At 33.5% G+C, this 20,095-nt stretch overlaps 2 protein-coding genes and 1 pseudogene across 2 annotated transcripts; 1 reads left to right on the forward strand and 2 right to left on the reverse strand.

Annotated features, from left to right (window-relative positions):
• Nucleotides 1–406: 406 nt before the first annotated feature.
• Nucleotides 407–2,692, reverse strand: LOC149388023 (blue copper protein 1a-like). Its single transcript, XM_089622336.1, has 3 exons — nt 2,675–2,692; nt 1,170–1,221; nt 407–786 (listed from the first exon to the last, which is right to left on the reverse strand). The coding sequence occupies exons 1-3, from the start codon at nt 2,690–2,692 to the stop codon at nt 407–409; spliced, it is 450 nt and encodes a 149-aa protein (XP_089478462.1).
• Nucleotides 2,693–8,012: 5,320 nt separating this feature from the next.
• LOC149388024 (transcription factor ABORTED MICROSPORES-like) lies at nt 8,013–11,592 on the forward strand (annotated as a pseudogene).
• A 1,452-nt stretch (nt 11,593–13,044) lies between these two features.
• On the reverse strand, nt 13,045–15,322 carry LOC149388025 (blue copper protein 1a-like). The gene is made up of 3 exons (XM_089622337.1): nt 15,305–15,322; nt 13,808–13,859; nt 13,045–13,424 (listed from the first exon to the last, which is right to left on the reverse strand). The coding sequence occupies exons 1-3, from the start codon at nt 15,320–15,322 to the stop codon at nt 13,045–13,047; spliced, it is 450 nt and encodes a 149-aa protein (XP_089478463.1).
• Nucleotides 15,323–20,095: the final 4,773 nt, after the last annotated feature.

Here is a 20,095-nt window from a genome sequence, read left to right on the forward strand (position 1 = left end):
TATATATATGTGTGTGTGTCATGATCACACGCGTTACCGTGTCATATATAATTCAATTTCGCCATCTGATTTAAAAAAAATAATAAATTTAATATCACCATAGCATATATTTATATATATATATATGTCATGATCACACGCATTACCGTGTCATATATAATTCAATTTCGCCATCTGATTTAAAAAAAAAATAATAATAAAAATATCACCATAGCATTCTACAGCCAATCTAGTGTGTTACAAAAAATTCTTATGGTCATAAAAGTATTTTACATCTTCTTGATAGCCATTTAACACAAACCAATGTACTGCTCTTTTTTTCCCTATCCACCAACGGATATAGCTACCAATAGTTAAAAATAGACCGACAGTTAAAAAAAATTCACTTTAAACCATTATATTTTCTTTACAGCGGTAGTGAAATTTGAGCAAACAGAAAAGCGAAAAAGGTTACAAACAAAACCCAATTTCCCAAGCCTTTGCTCAACAAGCAATCACTGGAGTTCCGGGCCACCGTAACCTGTGGTGGTGCGCCAGATGGCGAACCGTTCGGTACAATATCTTCCGTGGAATTACGAGATCGCCCCACTTCGATCCCGAACCTCATTCCTCCGAGGCAATGACTAACGATGCCGCATATGAACCAATATTTCCTCGCCTCAGTCAACTCGATTCTGTCGTTCCCGGTCGTGTGCATCGACAAAACTACCCCGCTCGAGTCGCACGATCTGTACGTGCTTTCGCCTACCTCGAACACGTTGTGTTGCCCTTCAACATACTTGAAAACTATACACACACCCCAAAAAATAAAATAAAAAACTTTGTAACACATGATTTTGCTATGTCTAAATGGATTTTCAAGTGTGAAAAAGGATTATACCTAGAACATCACCAACAGTGAAATTCTAGCTTTGTGACCAAGATAGATAATATCCCTGGCTGTCCCATTCATCTTCATCGCCAACAACAAACTCTTCAGATCTTACACACTTCACAAGCAAAGTTGTGTAGATTACTATGGTTAATGATAAGAAACTTAAGGTGTTGAGGGGATTTCTTTCTCTCATGACTTTCTTTTGATATATCTTGGAGGTTTTGTGGCGAGACCTTAATTTGATTTTGAAGTGATTGTGAAAAAAGCGATGGCTTATATATAAAAGGTACACTACTTGATTGTGGTTGATTGTTTCCTATGACTTGTTCCTGCAACTTGATGAAAGCCTGCAAAATTGTTTAGTAATAATGATAAGATTAATATACAAATAATTTAGATCAGAAAATTGCGTGTTGTACTTGTACCAAAATTGAAGAAAGAAAGAAAGAAGAACTGGGTCTCGCCCAAAAAAGAAAGAAATTGAGATCTAGTGAAAAACAATTTGATACTACCTATATTATTTTAATATTCGTTGGATCATTCTGGTCCAGTTACACACTTTTGTTCTTGTTTTTTTTTTTTTTTTTTTTTTTTTTTTTTAATTTTAGTTTTACTTTCTGTTTTGTTTTTGTTTGTTTAAAAAAAAATATATATATTGTGAATGAAGTGTAAGTTACCATTGTTGTTTTTTTTTTTTTTTTGACAATTTCAAAGGCAATATGAATATAGCGTTTCTTTCTTGAAATGTTCAATAAAACTGCGCAAGTTTATCGTAAAGATTCGTTTAAATTCTTTTGAATTTGTTTTCAAATTCATATAGTACATTTGGCACATTCACTATTTTATTCTTCGTTATTCATTTAATTGAAAGATTTTTTTTTTCTTCTGATGAAGTGTAAAAATTATATATCTTTATTGTTTACAAATTACGACTCGGTTATAAATTCTACTATACATAACGTGTGTGGAAAAGAATTAGTCATTTCCAAAACGCACTTTTTATATAAGAAATTACCCACTTGAAATTGACCCGTCACAATACATAAGAAAATGAAAAGAAAAAAACGATACAAAATTAAATGATAATGATGGGACTTCCTAACATTATACATGTGGCTCAATCCCCACTGCAGCATTTCAAAAAAAAAAATGATGGGACTTCCTAACATTATACATGTGGCTCTTAATGGCATGAAGCAGAAAGCAATTATAATAGAGTTATGCTATTTGGCACAACTCACGAGTGGGAACGATCCGCTCGTGAGTTGACACGTGGCAGTTAGTGGCCACGTGTCAACTCAGGGGTGGATCGTTCCCACTCGTGAGTTATGCCAAAAATCGTTTCCCATTATAATAACCTCAATTGGGTCGGGGCATCCGTTGACTGCCTAGCCCGACCTTCTTATTAATGATTTTAAGCTGGTATGGCCCGGCTTGAAAAACAATAAGGCCGAATTAAGCTTGTTTAAGGGAATTACATGGGCTTGAGCCCTCACACCCTGAAAAAAAGTCAAGCCTATCTCAACCATTTTAGAATAGACTATAAAATATTCATTTTTAAAATAAAATATTCTTTTTTAAAATAAAATATATACTTATACATAAAAACAATTCTTCTTCTTTTATTTTTTTTGTAAGAATAATTTTTATTTATAAAACATGTTTTTAGACTTTGATTTAAGTTTATTATTGATGATATAATTTTTAAGATTAAACAAAATATATTGTAAGGATTGAAAGTGAATATTACGCTTTGAGCTTTTTTTTTAGATTTTTTAAAGTTCGGGCTCAAGCCCGTACCTCATCCCCAAAGGCCATAGTCGTAGTCCAAAGTTAGGTTTTATATCACTCTTCGGGATCAACCGCCCATAAAAGAGTATGGGCCATGCTTGAGTCTTGGCCTCCACTTGCCTTGAGAAAGAGCACGAGCCATGTTCATCCTCATGCTTGAGCTTTTTTTTTTTATATAAATTTTTTCAAGATCGGACTCAAGCCCGAACATCATCCCCAAGAACCATAGTCTTAGTCCCAAGTTAGGTCTTATGTCACTCATCGGGCTCAACCGCCTATAAAAGAGCACGGGCCATGCTTGAGTCTAAGCCTCCACTTGGCTTAAGAAAGAGCACGGGCCATGCTCATCCATAGGCTTGAGCTTTTTATACAAATTTTTAAAGCTCGGACTCAAGCCCGAACATCATCACCAAGAACCATAGTCTTAGTCCCAAGTTGGGCCTTATGTTACTCCTCGATCCCAACCCCCCATAAAAGAGCATGGGCCATGCTTCAATCTGGGCCTCCACTTGGCTTGAGAAAGAGTACGGGCCATGCTCATCCCCATGCCTGAGTTTTTATTGAATAAATTTTTTAAAGCTCGGACTCAAACCCGAACCTCATGCCCAAGAACCATAGTCTTAGTCCCAAGTTGGGCCTTATTATTGGGAAGTCACATGTTGGTATCAAACACAAACAATCGGTCCAATACCGATTGTTGAGAAGTCACAAGTTGGTATCAAACATGAACAATAACTCTGATACCAATTGTTGGGAAGTTACAAATTGGTATTAAACACGAAAAATTGTTCTGATACCGATTGATGGGAATATAGGTTTGGTATCGGACACGAACGATCGCTCTGATGCCATTTGATGGGTAAATTACTTCCCTGACGTTAATTACCATTCCCATGTATTGAACACGAACAATCGTTTCAGTATTTCTTATAGGGTAATCAATCTCTTAACCTTTGGAATATGGTTACTAGTGTTGAATAGAAGAAGATGCGGACAATCGCTAATATTCAACGTAAACAATAATTACTAGGATACTCAAAATTATTCAACAACATATCAAATATTTAGACAAGCGTAATCAAGATAAACCATAAGACCATTTAATTATACATACATTTCGGCTCAGTTATAGATCTTCCACGCTCCTAGCTTTGGATCTCCTTGCTTTTGGAATTCTTCTGCGGCTCCTTGCTCTTTGGGTCTTTGAATCTCCAAGATTTCGGACTCCTCGGCGACTCATTTCTCTTTGGATATTTCGGTTCATCAATTGCTCGTTTATTGATCGAAACTAGAGTCTTTTAAGATATGTAATCTCCGGAAGAACAGAGACCAAGGTGTGGGTCAACTCTTTTCTCACTTATTATTCCAGCGAGGTGTCAGAATAATTATTTCTTTCTTTGGGAAGTGGTATGTACGAATTTTCCAACTTTGGGAGAGAGAAAAAAAACATCCAGACCAAAGGGAGAGGGGTTGCTGAATTTGTAGTGTGGAATAAGGCTTAGTTGGGAGATTTTTGCACTACCCAACCCCTTATTTATAGCTTTCCAGCTTACCATAGAATATGCAATTTCCTGATTTACTTTTATCTTATTCAAATTAGTGTGAGATGATTATTTTATAAATAGAACAAATAAAATATACTATAGATAGTTTAATAAATAAAATCACTTTAGAATATATTAATCACGTAACTGGATCTAAAATCACATATGTGGAACACAAGTGAAATGTTGATCACTTGGGGGAAGCATTGTACACATTTGATATGTGTATCATTTAAGCACCGTTACGACACACTAATCAAGGTCGCTATAATGATCATAGTGAGATCTGGTCTAAATTCTGAAGTGATCACGGACTTCTAGGTTGTATTACTGAGTTCTTTGACTCATTCGGTAATGCCTACTTGTAGATGCCTAAATACGTATGTCTCGGGAATTCAAATATGATCCGAGCGGAAAATGATTCACAAATACGAATCCAGCATTCTTGAAAGAAGGTCAATGTTCACTCATCTAAGAGTTGATTCCATAACCAATTGACTACGCGCATTTTCGTAGTAAGTACATATAAAAAAAAATCTTTTGTTGGAGAAGTAACGATACTTAGGGCTCATATATATCGAGAAATGTATAAGCATAAATATATGTAACTGAACTCCTCTTATGGTATTGTTTTTATTCTGGTTGCCTTATATTAGATCTGTTGTTGTTGAATGATTTTAAGTATCCTGATAATTATTGTTTACACTAAAGATTAGCGATCGTTCGCATTTTCTTCTATTCCGCATTTCTAAACATATTGTAGGGTTAAGATATTGGTACCCAATAAGAAGTATTGAAACGATCGTATGAGAACCGTAATTAACTCCTAGTGGAAGTAATTTACCCAACAATCGGTATTGGAGCGATTGTTTGTATCTAATACCATAACTTGTACTTCACCAACAGTTGGTATTAGAGCGATTGTTTGTATTTAATATCAACGTGTTTTTCCATCAATTGGTATTAGAGCTAGAGTTAGATTCTCCCAATTTACCATTTGACTCAAGAATCATGATTTTCGATTTACAACCTTTATCAAAATATAAGAGATATGTTTGATCATTCAAAGCTAAAATTATTCAAGAACATGTTCGTAATTATCAAAATAAAGTTAGATTCATTGGTTCGATGAAATATGGACTATGTTCATAATATTCTATATGGGAATATTTTATTTACTTTGATCAGTTATAAATTAAAAAAATTTATTGGATTTGTTTTATGATTGAAAATCCTACTTTATAAGGATATCAAATAAATTTGTTCTGATTTGTTGTGAATCCTCTTTTTAAAGAACTCTTGTTTTTTTAAATAAAAGATTTTGTGTTCTGAAATAAAATATTTGAATTTTTAAAGGTTTATAAAAGATTCAAAGTCTATATTCATTGTCATAACTAAATACTCTTTCTTAGGTTATAGCCATATTTAAGGTTTTATTTTGTTTATTTCCGGATTTCTTTTTAGAGAAATTAATATTGAAAAATCGGTATTTATGGAAAGTGGGTATTTCAAGAATTTTTATGTCATCAAACTTTTTTAAGCTTAAAAGTGTTTTTCTTAATGGAAAAAGAGTTTAAGGCCCACACTTAAAAGAGTCCGTATCGAAGCGGACTCTGTTGCAGAAGCTGAACTCAAGGCTGTCCAGATGGCCTTGCTCTTGGCTAGATTCCGAAACATCAGGCGTTTGGAGATAGAGGGTGATAACAAAATCGTCATGGACAGCTTGGCGGGATCGAAAGACAGCCCTTTTTAGTCTGTTATTCCTTTGTTTAATTCAACTTTAGAATTAGCAAAAGAGTTTGTTGATGTTAAGTTCTTGTGGTGTAGTAGGACATTAAATGGAGTTGCATAGCCTTTGTAAATGGGTTGTGAATTCTGAAGTTTTTGGGTTTTGTGAGTCAGGGGAGGTTCCGCCCCCTGTGCGGAACGCTTTGACGTTTGATCTTGTTGAATGAATTCCCCCCCCCCCCCCAGCTCTTCTTACGAATGAGCTAAGAGTTCCTGGGGGTGGTCTGTTTCAAAAAAAAAAAAAGTAATAGGGGATTTTTCACATAAAAAATAAAAATAAAAAAAGAACAATCATCACGTTTAAAAAGAGGTCAATTTATAATTTTGACTACAGAAAAAATAAATAACGGTATTATATATATGTAGTAGTACCATTAGACAATATCATCGTTTATGACTTATTGTTCTAAAAAAATTAATTTTGTTATATGTTGGTTAGCTAGCAAGGTTATTTGCACGTATGATAATTATTAAATCAGCGTTTGCCTTTTCACGTGCAGAAAAATCACTAACAATACGGATCCATGTATAACATATAGATGTATAAGGAATGTACACATATGTTGCAAGATTGTTGTTTAATATTTGATTATACTAAAAATAGTGCTTTGGAACAGATATAGTTTTTTTTTTTTTTTTTTTTCCAAAGAAAGTGTATCGTCAATTAATTAACTAGACTAATAACAGACTATACTATACCTAACTAAAAGAAGAGACTTTAATGTGTATATTGTTTCCCAAATGCGAAACAAAGCTTGAGAGAGTAGTTGGAAAATGAAACAAAATATTAAGCCAAAATGTACATTAAAAAACTTCAGCGAAAGCAAAGGTAGTTAGGGTTTTGTAGGCAATAAGTTGGGTCATGCAGATATCACCCTCTCATCATTACCAACTAAAAATATTTTTTTTTTATTTTCTTATGTATATATTTATTTCTCTCTCTTATCTTCTCGTCTCTCAAGTATACTCTCTAACAGAAAAAGTAAAAGGAGGAGAATAAAGTTTTGTTACATAAAAGGAAATTTATTCTCAAAAGGGGGAAATTTTTTCAATTTAGGATGAATAACGTAGCACCATTTCAGACTTGTTCATAAGCATAAAATCAAAGAGTTAGATTTAGGAAAAACGTGACATGCGACATATATAAAGTAGTTGGAAAAACTTAATACCAATTCGTCTATATATAGTCGGGGTTAAAGTTATAAATTTCAAGCCTTCAATATAATATATATGTTTCCTTCTGTGAACTTTTCTTACGCGGTTTTTTTTTTTTTTTTTTCCCGTTTCGGGTTCAAGAGTTCGAGAGTAGTTGAGACATGAAATATATAAAATTAATCCCCAAGCGAGTGAAAAACTTAAAGGTTGTTAAAGTATAACGCCACACTTTTAGGTCATGCAATATGGTCCTGCTATCACTTTCTGATTTTAATTATTTTTTAAATGATAATTTGTATACCCTTGAATACTTAATTGACAAAGGATAGAGGGTGTTATTTATATTTAATTCGTTAATAAAATCAGTCTTTCATGCCATGCTTATAGTTCACCTACCAATATCATATGGCAATTTAAGAGGTTAATGTATATTATGATTTCTTTTTAATTTGTTTGTTTCTCTATTTTCTGATTTTCGCTATGTACTTTTGGTTTTGAAAGTGGGGTCTACAATACATAGAGTGATTCGAAGATTTATCATTCTTGTATGTACACACAAACACACACCGTAGGCACATATATATATATTATATATACATACATACACATATATATATATGTATATACATACGCATATATATACTCATTTACATATATATATATGGAGGTCTTCCTTTGTATTTTCTGCTGCCTATATATTCTGCTTGTTATTCCAACCTGCCTATGCTTTTATTACTTGCTTCCTTCAACCAAAAGAGGTAGCAAAGTTTTTCATTACCAAAAAAAAAAAAAAATGCGTATATAATTAGGGTTAGCTAGTGGTAGATAATATTCTCATTGATTTATTTATTGCAGGTGATATGTACATGCTTATGCAAAACATGATGGAAAGTCTTAGACCTCTCGTGGGATCAAAAGGGTGGGACTTTTGTGTCCTATGGAAATTAAGTGAAGACCAAAGGTTATATATAAATCAATCAAGTAGAGAAATATATATGATTAAAATGTTATATTTGTGACATTATTGATGGCGTCTTATTGTTACAGATTTGTTGAGTGGATGAATTGTTGTTGTGGTGGGGCTGAAACCTCACAAGAAGCGAATAATAACAATAATTGTGGAGATGAAGAACTTCTTTTCCCAGTTTCGCCACTCATTCCATGCAGAGACACCATGTTTCAACACCCAAGAACCAACTCTTGTGACCTTCTTTTCCAATTGCCAACTTCCATGCCTTTGGACTCTGGGTATGTATTTACTATAAATTCATTTCACTTATTAAGTACCATTATTAGCATGCAGATAATGATTTTGTATCATAACTTGACTTTTTCTTTTTTCCTCTCCAAATGAACAGAATTTATGCACAGACGTTGATATCAAACCAGCCCAGTTGGCTAAACTCTTCTAGTGTCACAGGCTCCCATTTTCTTGAGGTTACTTCTATCTAGTAAATAATTAATTATAACGATATTTATTGTAGATAAAGGAATTTACTAACTTAATAGTAATATTGCAGGAATGTAGTGGGACCAGGGTTTTGATTCCAATGGCAGGAGGGTTGGTTGAGCTTTTCGTTAACAAGCAAGTATGTTCACAGTCAGTCACACACATTCGTGAATATGAATTACATGTTTCAAACTAATTAATACATATTTATTTTATTTCACAGATACCAGAAGACCCAAACGTGATTGATTTCGTAACGTCGCAATGCAACATATCACCGCCACTACTCGATCATCATCAAAACGACGCAACGACGGCAAGCTTCATCATCGACATGAACGATCAAATAATCCAATCGTCGAGAGCGTTCGTCATGAACGACGAGTCGGACAAAATAGTGGACCCCACAACAGAGACAGCGACAGCAGAGAAGCCACCGGTGTCGCCGGCGACGGCGTTCGAGGGGCTGAACCTGTCGCCGTACGACATCCCAGTGCAGTTCGGGGCGAGAAACGAGGCGTCGTTTTTGGAGGCGGAGGACAAGGGAGCGAAGAGAGGGCAAGAACGGTCGAACTCGATGTCGGATTGCAGCGACGAGGAAGACAACGAAGGGAATAAGCAGCACGGAAGCAGAAAGTCGTCGTCGGGGAAAGGGCCGCAGAGCAAAAACCTTGTCGCTGAAAGGAAGCGCAGAAAGAAGCTCAACGAGAGGCTCTACACTCTTAGGTCTTTAGTTCCGAATATTTCCAAGGTAATTAAACCAACTTCATCTCATTGTTTTTATCACTATTTTCACTATATATGTACTTGCCATTAACATAGAAAATAATTACTCCTAAATATTTTATAAAACTCGGATTTAGAAATTTACTTGTTTTATGACTATTTTCACTAAATGTTAAAAAAAATAGCTCGATTTTTATTTATTCGTTGTTGAGGGCTTTGAAAAAATAATCTGAAAATCATAAATCAGACCAAAATGATTGTTACTAATCTAGTCCCCCCTTTTTTTTTTAATCTTAAATTCGTTCTTAATAAACAGTCCAGTTCATATTGCTATATTGAAACTGATGTATAGGTCGGATTGCGGACTTGTTCCGAGACTTCATTTTGTCAATAATTTTTTGTTTAACTTTAGTGCATTTGAACTTAATATTTGGTGCTGAATATATCGAGTTTGAGTTAAATATATTAATTTTCAGCATGTTTTTTTTTTTCATCACAACTAATGATAATTTATTTAATTTAGATGTTTTTTAGTTAAACTATTAAAATAAAAATTATCGTGTCTTAAACGGTTAAAGCTAGAACAAACGGTCAAAATGGATTTATTGCTCCATAATTTTGTTTTCTTATTGGGGTGGTCTCAATTTATCCAAACCATTTAAAACGATCCGGTCGTCCCATTTGATACCACATAGATGTGCTCATATTTCGTAACTTAAAGAATCTTAATTGTTATTTAAACTTGGATCATCCGTACACATTGTTTATATTTTTTTTTTGTTGACGAATAGTTGGATAGGGCTTCGATTCTTCGTGACGCAATAGAGTACGTGAAGGACTTGAAAAGACAAGAAAAAGAGCTTCAAGATGAGCTCGAGGAACTTTCCGTGATCGACGGAGCAAACGGAAAAAGAAACAATCCCAAGTCTGAGATTTTGAATTTTGGGGCCGATTCCGAGTCCCCTAACATTTATTCCTTTGAAGCATCGGGTAACAATGAGATAACCGCATCGAAACAAAACCTCGACTCTGATACCACTGCGAATGACAAGGCGCCACAAATGGAGGTAGAGTTTGGTAGTAAATAAATATATAAATTCTAAAGGCAATACTCAATTATGTTTACTAAATACTTTTTTGTTTATTTAATATGATTTATATATAGCCCCAAGTTGAAGTGGCTCAAATAGATGGGAATGAGTTCTATGTGAAGGTGTTTTGTGAGCACAAGCCCGGGAGATTCGTGAGGCTATTGGAGGCTCTGAACTCTTTGGGACTAGAAGTCACTAATGCCAATGTCACCACCTTCAGAAACCTTGTGTCTAACGTTCTCAAAGTCGAGGTATGTTCCTTTGGTTAACTCTTATTTCTTGTGAAACAAGTTATTATTATTATTATTGCTTTGGTTTTTAATTTGTCAAGTTATGAGTTTTGACGTAGACATGGTAGTTTATAATTAGATATCTTGTTTTAAGCTGTGTTTGAGTTTTTGTGTGTGTGAGAGAGAGAGAGAGAGAGAGAGAGAGAGAGAGAGAGAGAGAGAGAGAGATGATTCTCTTTTATTATTAATATGACATTTGTAGTTATTTGGTAGAGGGTAAAAAGAAAAAGGGTGAAGGTTTTGGAGGTATTGTGAAATTATCGGACTCAGCATTTTTAATTCTTCCAATTTTAAAAGAAAAAATATTGTTTTGTGCAAATATACTTCTAAATAATTCATAGATCTATCATTTTTCTCTCATCTATATCAAACACAACTAAAAAATATTTAATCATTTCTTTTCTTTTTTATTCCTTTCTCCTTCTTCTGTACTATGGTTTCATTAAATAAGTAATAATACTTATTAGAAAAAAGCGAGTGACCAGATTGATATGTAACTTAGTTTGCTATTGATAGCAAAGTAATCAAATAACCTTCAAAATCTTTAAAATAGTCTTATTTTTACCTATCATCAGTGAAATCATAAAACGTGGTTATTTGCTTTTTTTTTTTTTTTTTTTGTAAAATGTAACAACTAGTTATCAATATCTTACTTATTATAATGGGATATGAAATCAATTTCATTTGTTTTTATTCTTGTTTCTTGGGTGGCAGAAGAAGGATAGTAAAATGGTAGTCCAAGCTGATAACTTGAGGGATATCTTGTTGGAGTTCACAAGGAATCCATCAAGAGGATTGTGTGACATGTCTAAACCCCCCTGAAAATGGAAATGGAAGTCTCCTTGACTATCAACAACACCTTCATCACCAACAAACCTACTGATTATTTATTTATTTATAATTTCACATCATTGATGTTTCTCTCTAATTATTCAGTACACCTTAACTAATATCTGTTGACAATCATTATTCTATTAGTTTGTTTTCGGTCTTAATTTTCTTTAATTAGTTATTGATATGTATATGCTGGTAAGACGTCATTTTAGGCTTTACTGGTGCGAAATGACTTACTAGCCTTCTTTCTGAGAAGAAATTACACATATACCTCTAACTTTCAAATATTCGATAAATATCTTATTTTTAAATTTAAGATGATATTGCCTTATTTTAAATGAAACTGTAAACGGAAAATTAAATGAAACTATAACATTGAGAAAAAAAAAAGTCATATAAAACTAGGCTTTTGATTGGTAGGGATGATAGAAAATTGAATGGATGGAGTAACAAGGAGGGAAGAGAAAGAAAAAGAAAATTGTGAATTATAAATTTTTAAAAAGTTGATTGGTATAATGTGATGAAAGATTAGAATCCATTCATTTGTTTGTTTGGTATAAACTAAAATAGAGAGGAATGGTTGATATTTTGTGTACTTAAATTACTAAATTGCTATTATTTTTGCAATAATAATTATAGTATTAAATTATATATATGTAATTGCCATTATTTTGTATTATTTACTTTCATTTTTTTGTTTCCGTCTTTCTCGATCTTTCTAAATTGAGAGAGATAGTTTTTTTGTGGGTGCCACGGAAAGCTTCAATCCTTTCATTTTGTTTTCCCTCCTCTCTACCAAACAACACAATAAATTTATTTTCATAGTAAAATCCCTTCATATTAATCAATCCTTCCACTTTCCAAATAAGAATGAGAAGTGATCTATTGTTAGCTTATGTAATTTGCACTCTCTTTCAGATGACAAATGAGACAGTTAAGGTTACGGATCTAGAGAGAGCGGCATCGGTGGGGGCATAAGGTTAATTTAAGTATAATCAATTTATCATTTTATTATCTTTAAAATTATATATGAAAAAATTATGTAGGCGATTAACAGTTTCATTAAACTACAATTTGATGTGTATATATATATATATATATGTGTGTGTGTCATGATCACACGCGTTACCGTGTCATATATAATTCAATTTCGCCATCTGATTTAAAAAAAATAATAAATTTAATATCACCATAGCATATATTTATATATATATATATATATGTCATGATCACACGCATTACCGTGTCATATATAATTCAATTTCGCCATCTGATTTAAAAAAAAATAATAATAAAAATATCACCATAGCATTCTACAGCCAATCTAGTGTGTTACAAAAAATTCTTATGGTCATAAAAGTATTTTACATCTTCTTGATAGCCATTTAACACAAACCAATGTACTGCTCTTTTTTTCCCTATCCACCAACGGATATAGCTACCAATAGTTAAAAATAGACCGACAGTTAAAAAAAATTCACTTTAAACCATTATATTTTCTTTACAGCGGTAGTGAAATTTGAGCAAACAGAAAAGCGAAAAAGGTTACAAACAAAACCCAATTTCCCAAGCCTTTGCTCAACAAGCAATCACTGGAGTTCCGGGCCACCGTAACCTGTGGTGGTGCGCCAGATGGCGAACCGTTCGGTACAATATCTTCCGTGGAATTACGAGATCGCCCCACTTCGATCCCGAACCTCATTCCTCCGAGGCAATGACTAACGATGCCGCATATGAACCAATATTTCCTCGCCTCAGTCAACTCGATTCTGTCGTTCCCGGTCGTGTGCATCGACAAAACTACCCCGCTCGAGTCGCACGATCTGTACGTGCTTTCGCCTACCTCGAACACGTTGTGTTGCCCTTCAACATACTTGAAAACTATACACACACCCCAAAAAATAAAATAAAAAACTTTGTAACACATGATTTTGCTATGTCTAAATGGATTTTCAAGTGTGAAAAAGGATTATACCTAGAACATCACCAACAGTGAAATTCTAGCTTTGTGACCAAGATAGATAATATCCCTGGCTGTCCCATTCATCTTCATCGCCAACAACAAACTCTTCAGATCTTACACACTTCACAAGCAAAGTTGTGTAGATTACTATGGTTAATGATAAGAAACTTAAGGTGTTGAGGGGATTTCTTTCTCTCATGACTTTCTTTTGATATATCTTGGAGGTTTTGTGGCGAGACCTTAATTTGATTTTGAAGTGATTGTGAAAAAAGCGATGGCTTATATATAAAAGGTACACTACTTGATTGTGGTTGATTGTTTCCTATGACTTGTTCCTGCAACTTGATGAAAGCCTGCAAAATTGTTTAGTAATAATGATAAGATTAATATACAAATAATTTAGATCAGAAAATTGCGTGTTGTACTTGTACCAAAATTGAAGAAAGAAAGAAAGAAGAACTGGGTCTCGCCCAAAAAAGAAAGAAATTGAGATCTAGTGAAAAACAATTTGATACTACCTATATTATTTTAATATTCGTTGGATCATTCTGGTCCAGTTACACACTTTTGTTCTTGTTTTTTTTTTTTTTTTTTTTTTTTTTAATTTTAGTTTTACTTTCTGTTTTGTTTTTGTTTGTTTAAAAAAAATATATATATATTGTGAATGAAGTGTAAGTTACCATTGTTTTTTTTTTTTTTGACAATTTCAAAGGCAATATGAATATAGCGTTTCTTTCTTGAAATGTTCAATAAAACTGCGCAAGTTTATCGTAAAGATTCGTTTAAATTCTTTTGAATTTGTTTTCAAATTCATATAGTACATTTGGCACATTCACTATTTTATTCTTCGTTATTCATTTAATTGAAAGATTTTTTTTTTCTTCTGATGAAGTGTAAAAATTATATATCTTTATTGTTTACAAATTACGACTCGGTTATAAATTCTACTATACATAACGTGTGTGGAAAAGAATTAGTCATTTCCAAAACGCACTTTTTATATAAGAAATTACCCACTTGAAATTGACCCGTCACAATACATAAGAAAATGAAAAGAAAAAAACGATACAAAATTAAATGATAATGATGGGACTTCCTAACATTATACATGTGGCTCAATCCCCACTGCAGCATTTCAAAAAAAAAAATGATGGGACTTCCTAACATTATACATGTGGCTCTTAATGGCATGAAGCAGAAAGCAATTATAATAGAGTTATGCTATTTGGCACAACTCACGAGTGGGAACGATCCGCTCGTGAGTTGACACGTGGCAGTTAGTGGCCACGTGTCAACTCAGGGGTGGATCGTTCCCACTCGTGAGTTATGCCAAAAATCGTTTCCCATTATAATAACCTCAATTGGGTCGGGGCATCCGTTGACTGCCTAGCCCGACCTTCTTATTAATGATTTTAAGCTGGTATGGCCCGGCTTGAAAAACAATAAGGCCGAATTAAGCTTGTTTAAGGGAATTACATGGGCTTGAGCCCTCACACCCTGAAAAAAAGTCAAGCCTATCTCAACCATTTTAGAATAGACTATAAAATATTCATTTTTAAAATAAAATATTCTTTTTTAAAATAAAATATATACTTATACATAAAAACAATTCTTCTTCTTTTATTTTTTTTGTAAGAATAATTTTTATTTATAAAACATGTTTTTAGACTTTGATTTAAGTTTATTATTGATGATATAATTTTTAAGATTAAACAAAATATATTGTAAGGATTGAAAGTGAATATTACGCTTTGAGCTTTTTTTTTAGATTTTTTAAAGTTCGGGCTCAAGCCCGTACCTCATCCCCAAAGGTCATAGTCGTAGTCCAAAGTTAGGTTTTATATCACTCTTCGGGATCAACCGCCCATAAAAGAGTATGGGCCATGCTTGAGTCTTGGCCTCCACTTGCCTTGAGAAAGAGCACGAGCCATGTTCATCCTCATGCTTGAGCTTTTTTTTTATATAAATTTTTTCAAGATCGGACTCAAGCCCGAACATCATCCCCAAGAACCATAGTCTTAGTCCCAAGTTAGGTCTTATGTCACTCATCGGGCTCAACCGCCTATAAAAGAGCACGGGCCATGCTTGAGTCTAAGCCTCCACTTGGCTTAAGAAAGAGCACGGGCCATGCTCATCCATAGGCTTGAGCTTTTTATACAAATTTTTAAAGCTCGGACTCAAGCCCGAACATCATCACCAAGAACCATAGTCTTAGTCCCAAGTTGGGCCTTATGTTACTCCTCGATCCCAACCCCCCATAAAAGAGCATGGGCCATGCTTCAATCTGGGCCTCCACTTGGCTTGAGAAAGAGTACGGGCCATGCTCATCCCCATGCCTGAGTTTTTATTGAATAAATTTTTTAAAGCTCGGACTCAAACCCGAACCTCATGCCCAAGAACCATAGTCTTAGTCCCAAGTTGGGCCTTATTATTGGGAAGTCACATGTTGGTATCAAACACAAACAATCGGTCCAATACCGATTGTTGAGAAGTCACAAGTTGGTATCAAACATGAACAATAACTCTGATACCAATTGTTGGGAAGTTACAAATTGGTATTAAACACGAAAAATTGTTCTGATACCGATTGATGGGAATATAGGTTTGGTATCGGACACGAACGATCGCTCTGATGCCATTTGATGGGTAAATTACTTCCCTGACGTTAATTACCATTCCCATGTATTGAACACGAACAATCGTTTCAGTATTTCTTATAGGGTAATCAATCTCTTAACCTTTGGAATATGGTTACTAGTGTTGAATAGAAGAAGATGCGGACAATCGCTAATATTCAACGTAAACAATAATTACTAGGATACTCAAAATTATTCAACAACATATCAAATATTTAGACAAGCGTAATCAAGATAAACCATAAGACCATTTAATTATACATACATTTCGGCTCAGTTATAGATCTTCCACGCTCCTAGCTTTGGATCTCCTTGCTTTTGGAATTCTTCTGCGGCTCCTTGCTCTTTGGGTCTTTGAATCTCCAAGATTTCGGACTCCTCGGCGACTCATTTCTCTTTGGATATTTCGGTTCATCAATTGCTCGTTTATTGATCGAAACTAGAGTCTTTTAAGATATGTAATCTCCGGAAGAACAGAGACCAAGGTGTGGGTCAACTCTTTTCTCACTTATTATTCCAGCGAGGTGTCAGAATAATTATTTCTTTCTTTGGGAAGTGGTATGTACGAATTTTCCAACTTTGGGAGAGAGAAAAAAAACATCCAGACCAAAGGGAGAGGGGTTGCTGAATTTGTAGTGTGGAATAAGGCTTAGTTGGGCGATTTTTGCACTACCCAACCCCTTATTTATAGCTTTCCAGCTTACCATAGAATATGCAATTTCCTGATTTACTTTTATCTTATTCAAATTAGTGTGAGATGATTATTTTATAAATAGAACAAATAAAATATACTATAGATAGTTTAATAAATAAAATCACTTTAGAATATATTAATCACGTAACTGGATCTAAAATCACATATGTGGAACACAAGTGAAATGTTGATCACTTGGGGGAAGCATTGTACACATTTGATATGTGTATCATTTAAGCACCGTTACGACACACTAATCAAGGTCGCTATAATGATCATAGTGAGATCTGGTCTAAATTCTGAAGTGATCACGGACTTCTAGGTTGTATTACTGAGTTCTTTGACTCATTCGGTAATGCCTACTTGTAGATGCCTAAATACGTATGTCTCGGGAATTCAAATATGATCCGAGCGGAAAATGATTCACAAATACGAATCCAGCATTCTTGAAAGAAGGTCAATGTTCACTCATCTAAGAGTTGATTCCATAACCAATTGACTACGCGCATTTTCGTAGTAAGTACATATAAAAAAAAATCTTTTGTTGGAGAAGTAACGATACTTAGGGCTCATATATATCGAGAAATGTATAAGCATAAATATATGTAACTGAACTCCTCTTATGGTATTGTTTTTATTCTGGTTGCCTTATATTAGATCTGTTGTTGTTGAATGATTTTAAGTATCCTGATAATTATTGTTTACACTAAAGATTAGCGATCGTTCGCATTTTCTTCTATTCCGCATTTCTAAACATATTGTAGGGTTAAGATATTGGTACCCAATAAGAAGTATTGAAACGATCGTATGAGAACCGTAATTAACTCCTAGTGGAAGTAATTTACCCAACAATCGGTATTGGAGCGATTGTTTGTATCTAATACCATAACTTGTACTTCACCAACAGTTGGTATTAGAGCGATTGTTTGTATTTAATATCAACGTGTTTTTCCATCAATTGGTATTAGAGCTAGAGTTAGATTCTCCCAATTTACCATTTGACTCAAGAATCATGATTTTCGATTTACAACCTTTATCAAAATATAAGAGATATGTTTGATCATTCAAAGCTAAAATTATTCAAGAACATGTTCGTAATTATCAAAATAAAGTTAGATTCATTGGTTCGATGAAATATGGACTATGTTCATAATATTCTATATGGGAATATTTTATTTACTTTGATCAGTTATAAATTAAAAAAATTTATTGGATTTGTTTTATGATTGAAAATCCTACTTTATAAGGATATCAAATAAATTTGTTCTGATTTGTTGTGAATCCTCTTTTTAAAGAACTCTTGTTTTTTTAAATAAAAGATTTTGTGTTCTGAAATAAAATATTTGAATTTTTAAAGGTTTATAAAAGATTCAAAGTCTATATTCATTGTCATAACTAAATACTCTTTCTTAGGTTATAGCCATATTTAAGGTTTTATTTTGTTTATTTCCGGATTTCTTTTTAGAGAAATTAATATTGAAAAATCGGTATTTATGGAAAGTGGGTATTTCAAGAATTTTTATGTCATCAAACTTTTTTAAGCTTAAAAGTGTTTTTCTTAATGGAAAAAGAGTTTAAGGCCCACACTTAAAAGAGTCCGTATCGAAGCGGACTCTGTTGCAGAAGCTGAACTCAAGGCTGTCCAGATGGCCTTGCTCTTGGCTAGATTCCGAAACATCAGGCGTTTGGAGATAGAGGGTGATAACAAAATCGTCATGGACAGCTTGGCGGGATCGAAAGACAGCCCTTTTTAGTCTGTTATTCCTTTGTTTAATTCAGCTTTAGAATTAGCAAAAGAGTTTGTTGATGTTAAGTTCTTGTGGTGTAGTAGGACATTAAATGGAGTTGCATAGCCTTTGTAAATGGGTTGTGAATTTTGAAGTTTTTGGGTTTTGTGAGTCAGGGGAGGTTCCGCCCCCTGTGCGGAACGCTTTGACGTTTGATCTTGTTGAATGAATTCCCCCCCCCCCCCCCCAGCTCTTCTTACGAATGAGCTAAGAGTTCCTGGGGGTGGTCTGTTTCAAAAAAAAAAAAAAAGTAATAGGGGATTTTTCACATAAAAAATAAAAATAAAAAAAGAACAATCATCACGTTTAAAAAGAGGTCAATTTATAATTTTGACTACAGAAAAAATAAATAACGGTATTATATATATGTAGTAGTACCATTAGACAATATCATCGTTTATGACTTATTGTTCTAAAAAAATTAATTTTGTTATATGTTGGTTAGCTAGCAAGGTTATTTGCACGTATGATAATTATTAAATCAGCGTTTGCCTTTTCACGTGCAGAAAAATCACTAACAATACGGATCCATGTATAACATATAGATGTATAAGGAATGTACACATATGTTGCAAGATTGTTGTTTAATATTTGATTATACTAAAAATAGTGCTTTGGAACAGATATAGTTTTTTTTTTTTTTTTTTTTTTCCAAAGAAAGTGTATCGTCAATTAATTAACTAGACTAATAACAGACTATACTATACCTAACTAAAAGAAGAGACTTTAATGTGTATATTGTTTCCCAAATGCGAAACAAAGCTTGAGAGAGTAGTTGGAAAATGAAACAAAATATTAAGCCAAAATGTACATTAAAAAACTTCAGCGAAAGCAAAGGTAGTTAGGGTTTTGTAGGCAATAAGTTGGGTCATGCAGATATCACCCTCTCATCATTACCAACTAAAAATATTTTTTTTTTATTTTCTTATGTATATATTTATTTCTCTCTCTTATCTTCTCGTCTCTCAAGTATACTCTCTAACAGAAAAAGTAAAAGGAGGAGAATAAAGTTTTGTTACATAAAAGGAAATTTATTCTCAAAAGGGGGAAATTTTTTCAATTTAGGATGAATAACGTAGCACCATTTCAGACTTGTTCATAAGCATAAAATCAAAGAGTTAGATTTAGGAAAAACGTGACATGCGACATATATAAAGTAGTTGGAAAAACTTAATACCAATTCGTCTATATATAGTCGGGGTTAAAGTTATAAATTTCAAGCCTTCAATATAATATATATGTTTCCTTCTGTGAACTTTTCTTACGCGGTTTTTTTTTTTTTTTTTTTTTTCCGTTTCGGGTTCAAGAGTTCGAGAGTAGTTGAGACATGAAATATATAAAATTAATCCCCAAGCGAGTGAAAAACTTAAAGGTAGTTAAAGTATAACGCCACACTTTTAGGTCATGCAATATGGTCCTGCTATCACTTTCTGATTTTAATTATTTTTTAAATGATAATTTGTATACCCTTG

Source organism: Urtica dioica, chromosome 8 (assembly GCF_054948205.1).
Source record: "Urtica dioica subsp. dioica isolate 48M chromosome 8, U.dioica_male_clone48M_v1_H2, whole genome shotgun sequence".
NCBI lineage: Eukaryota > Viridiplantae > Streptophyta > Magnoliopsida > Rosales > Urticaceae > Urtica > Urtica dioica.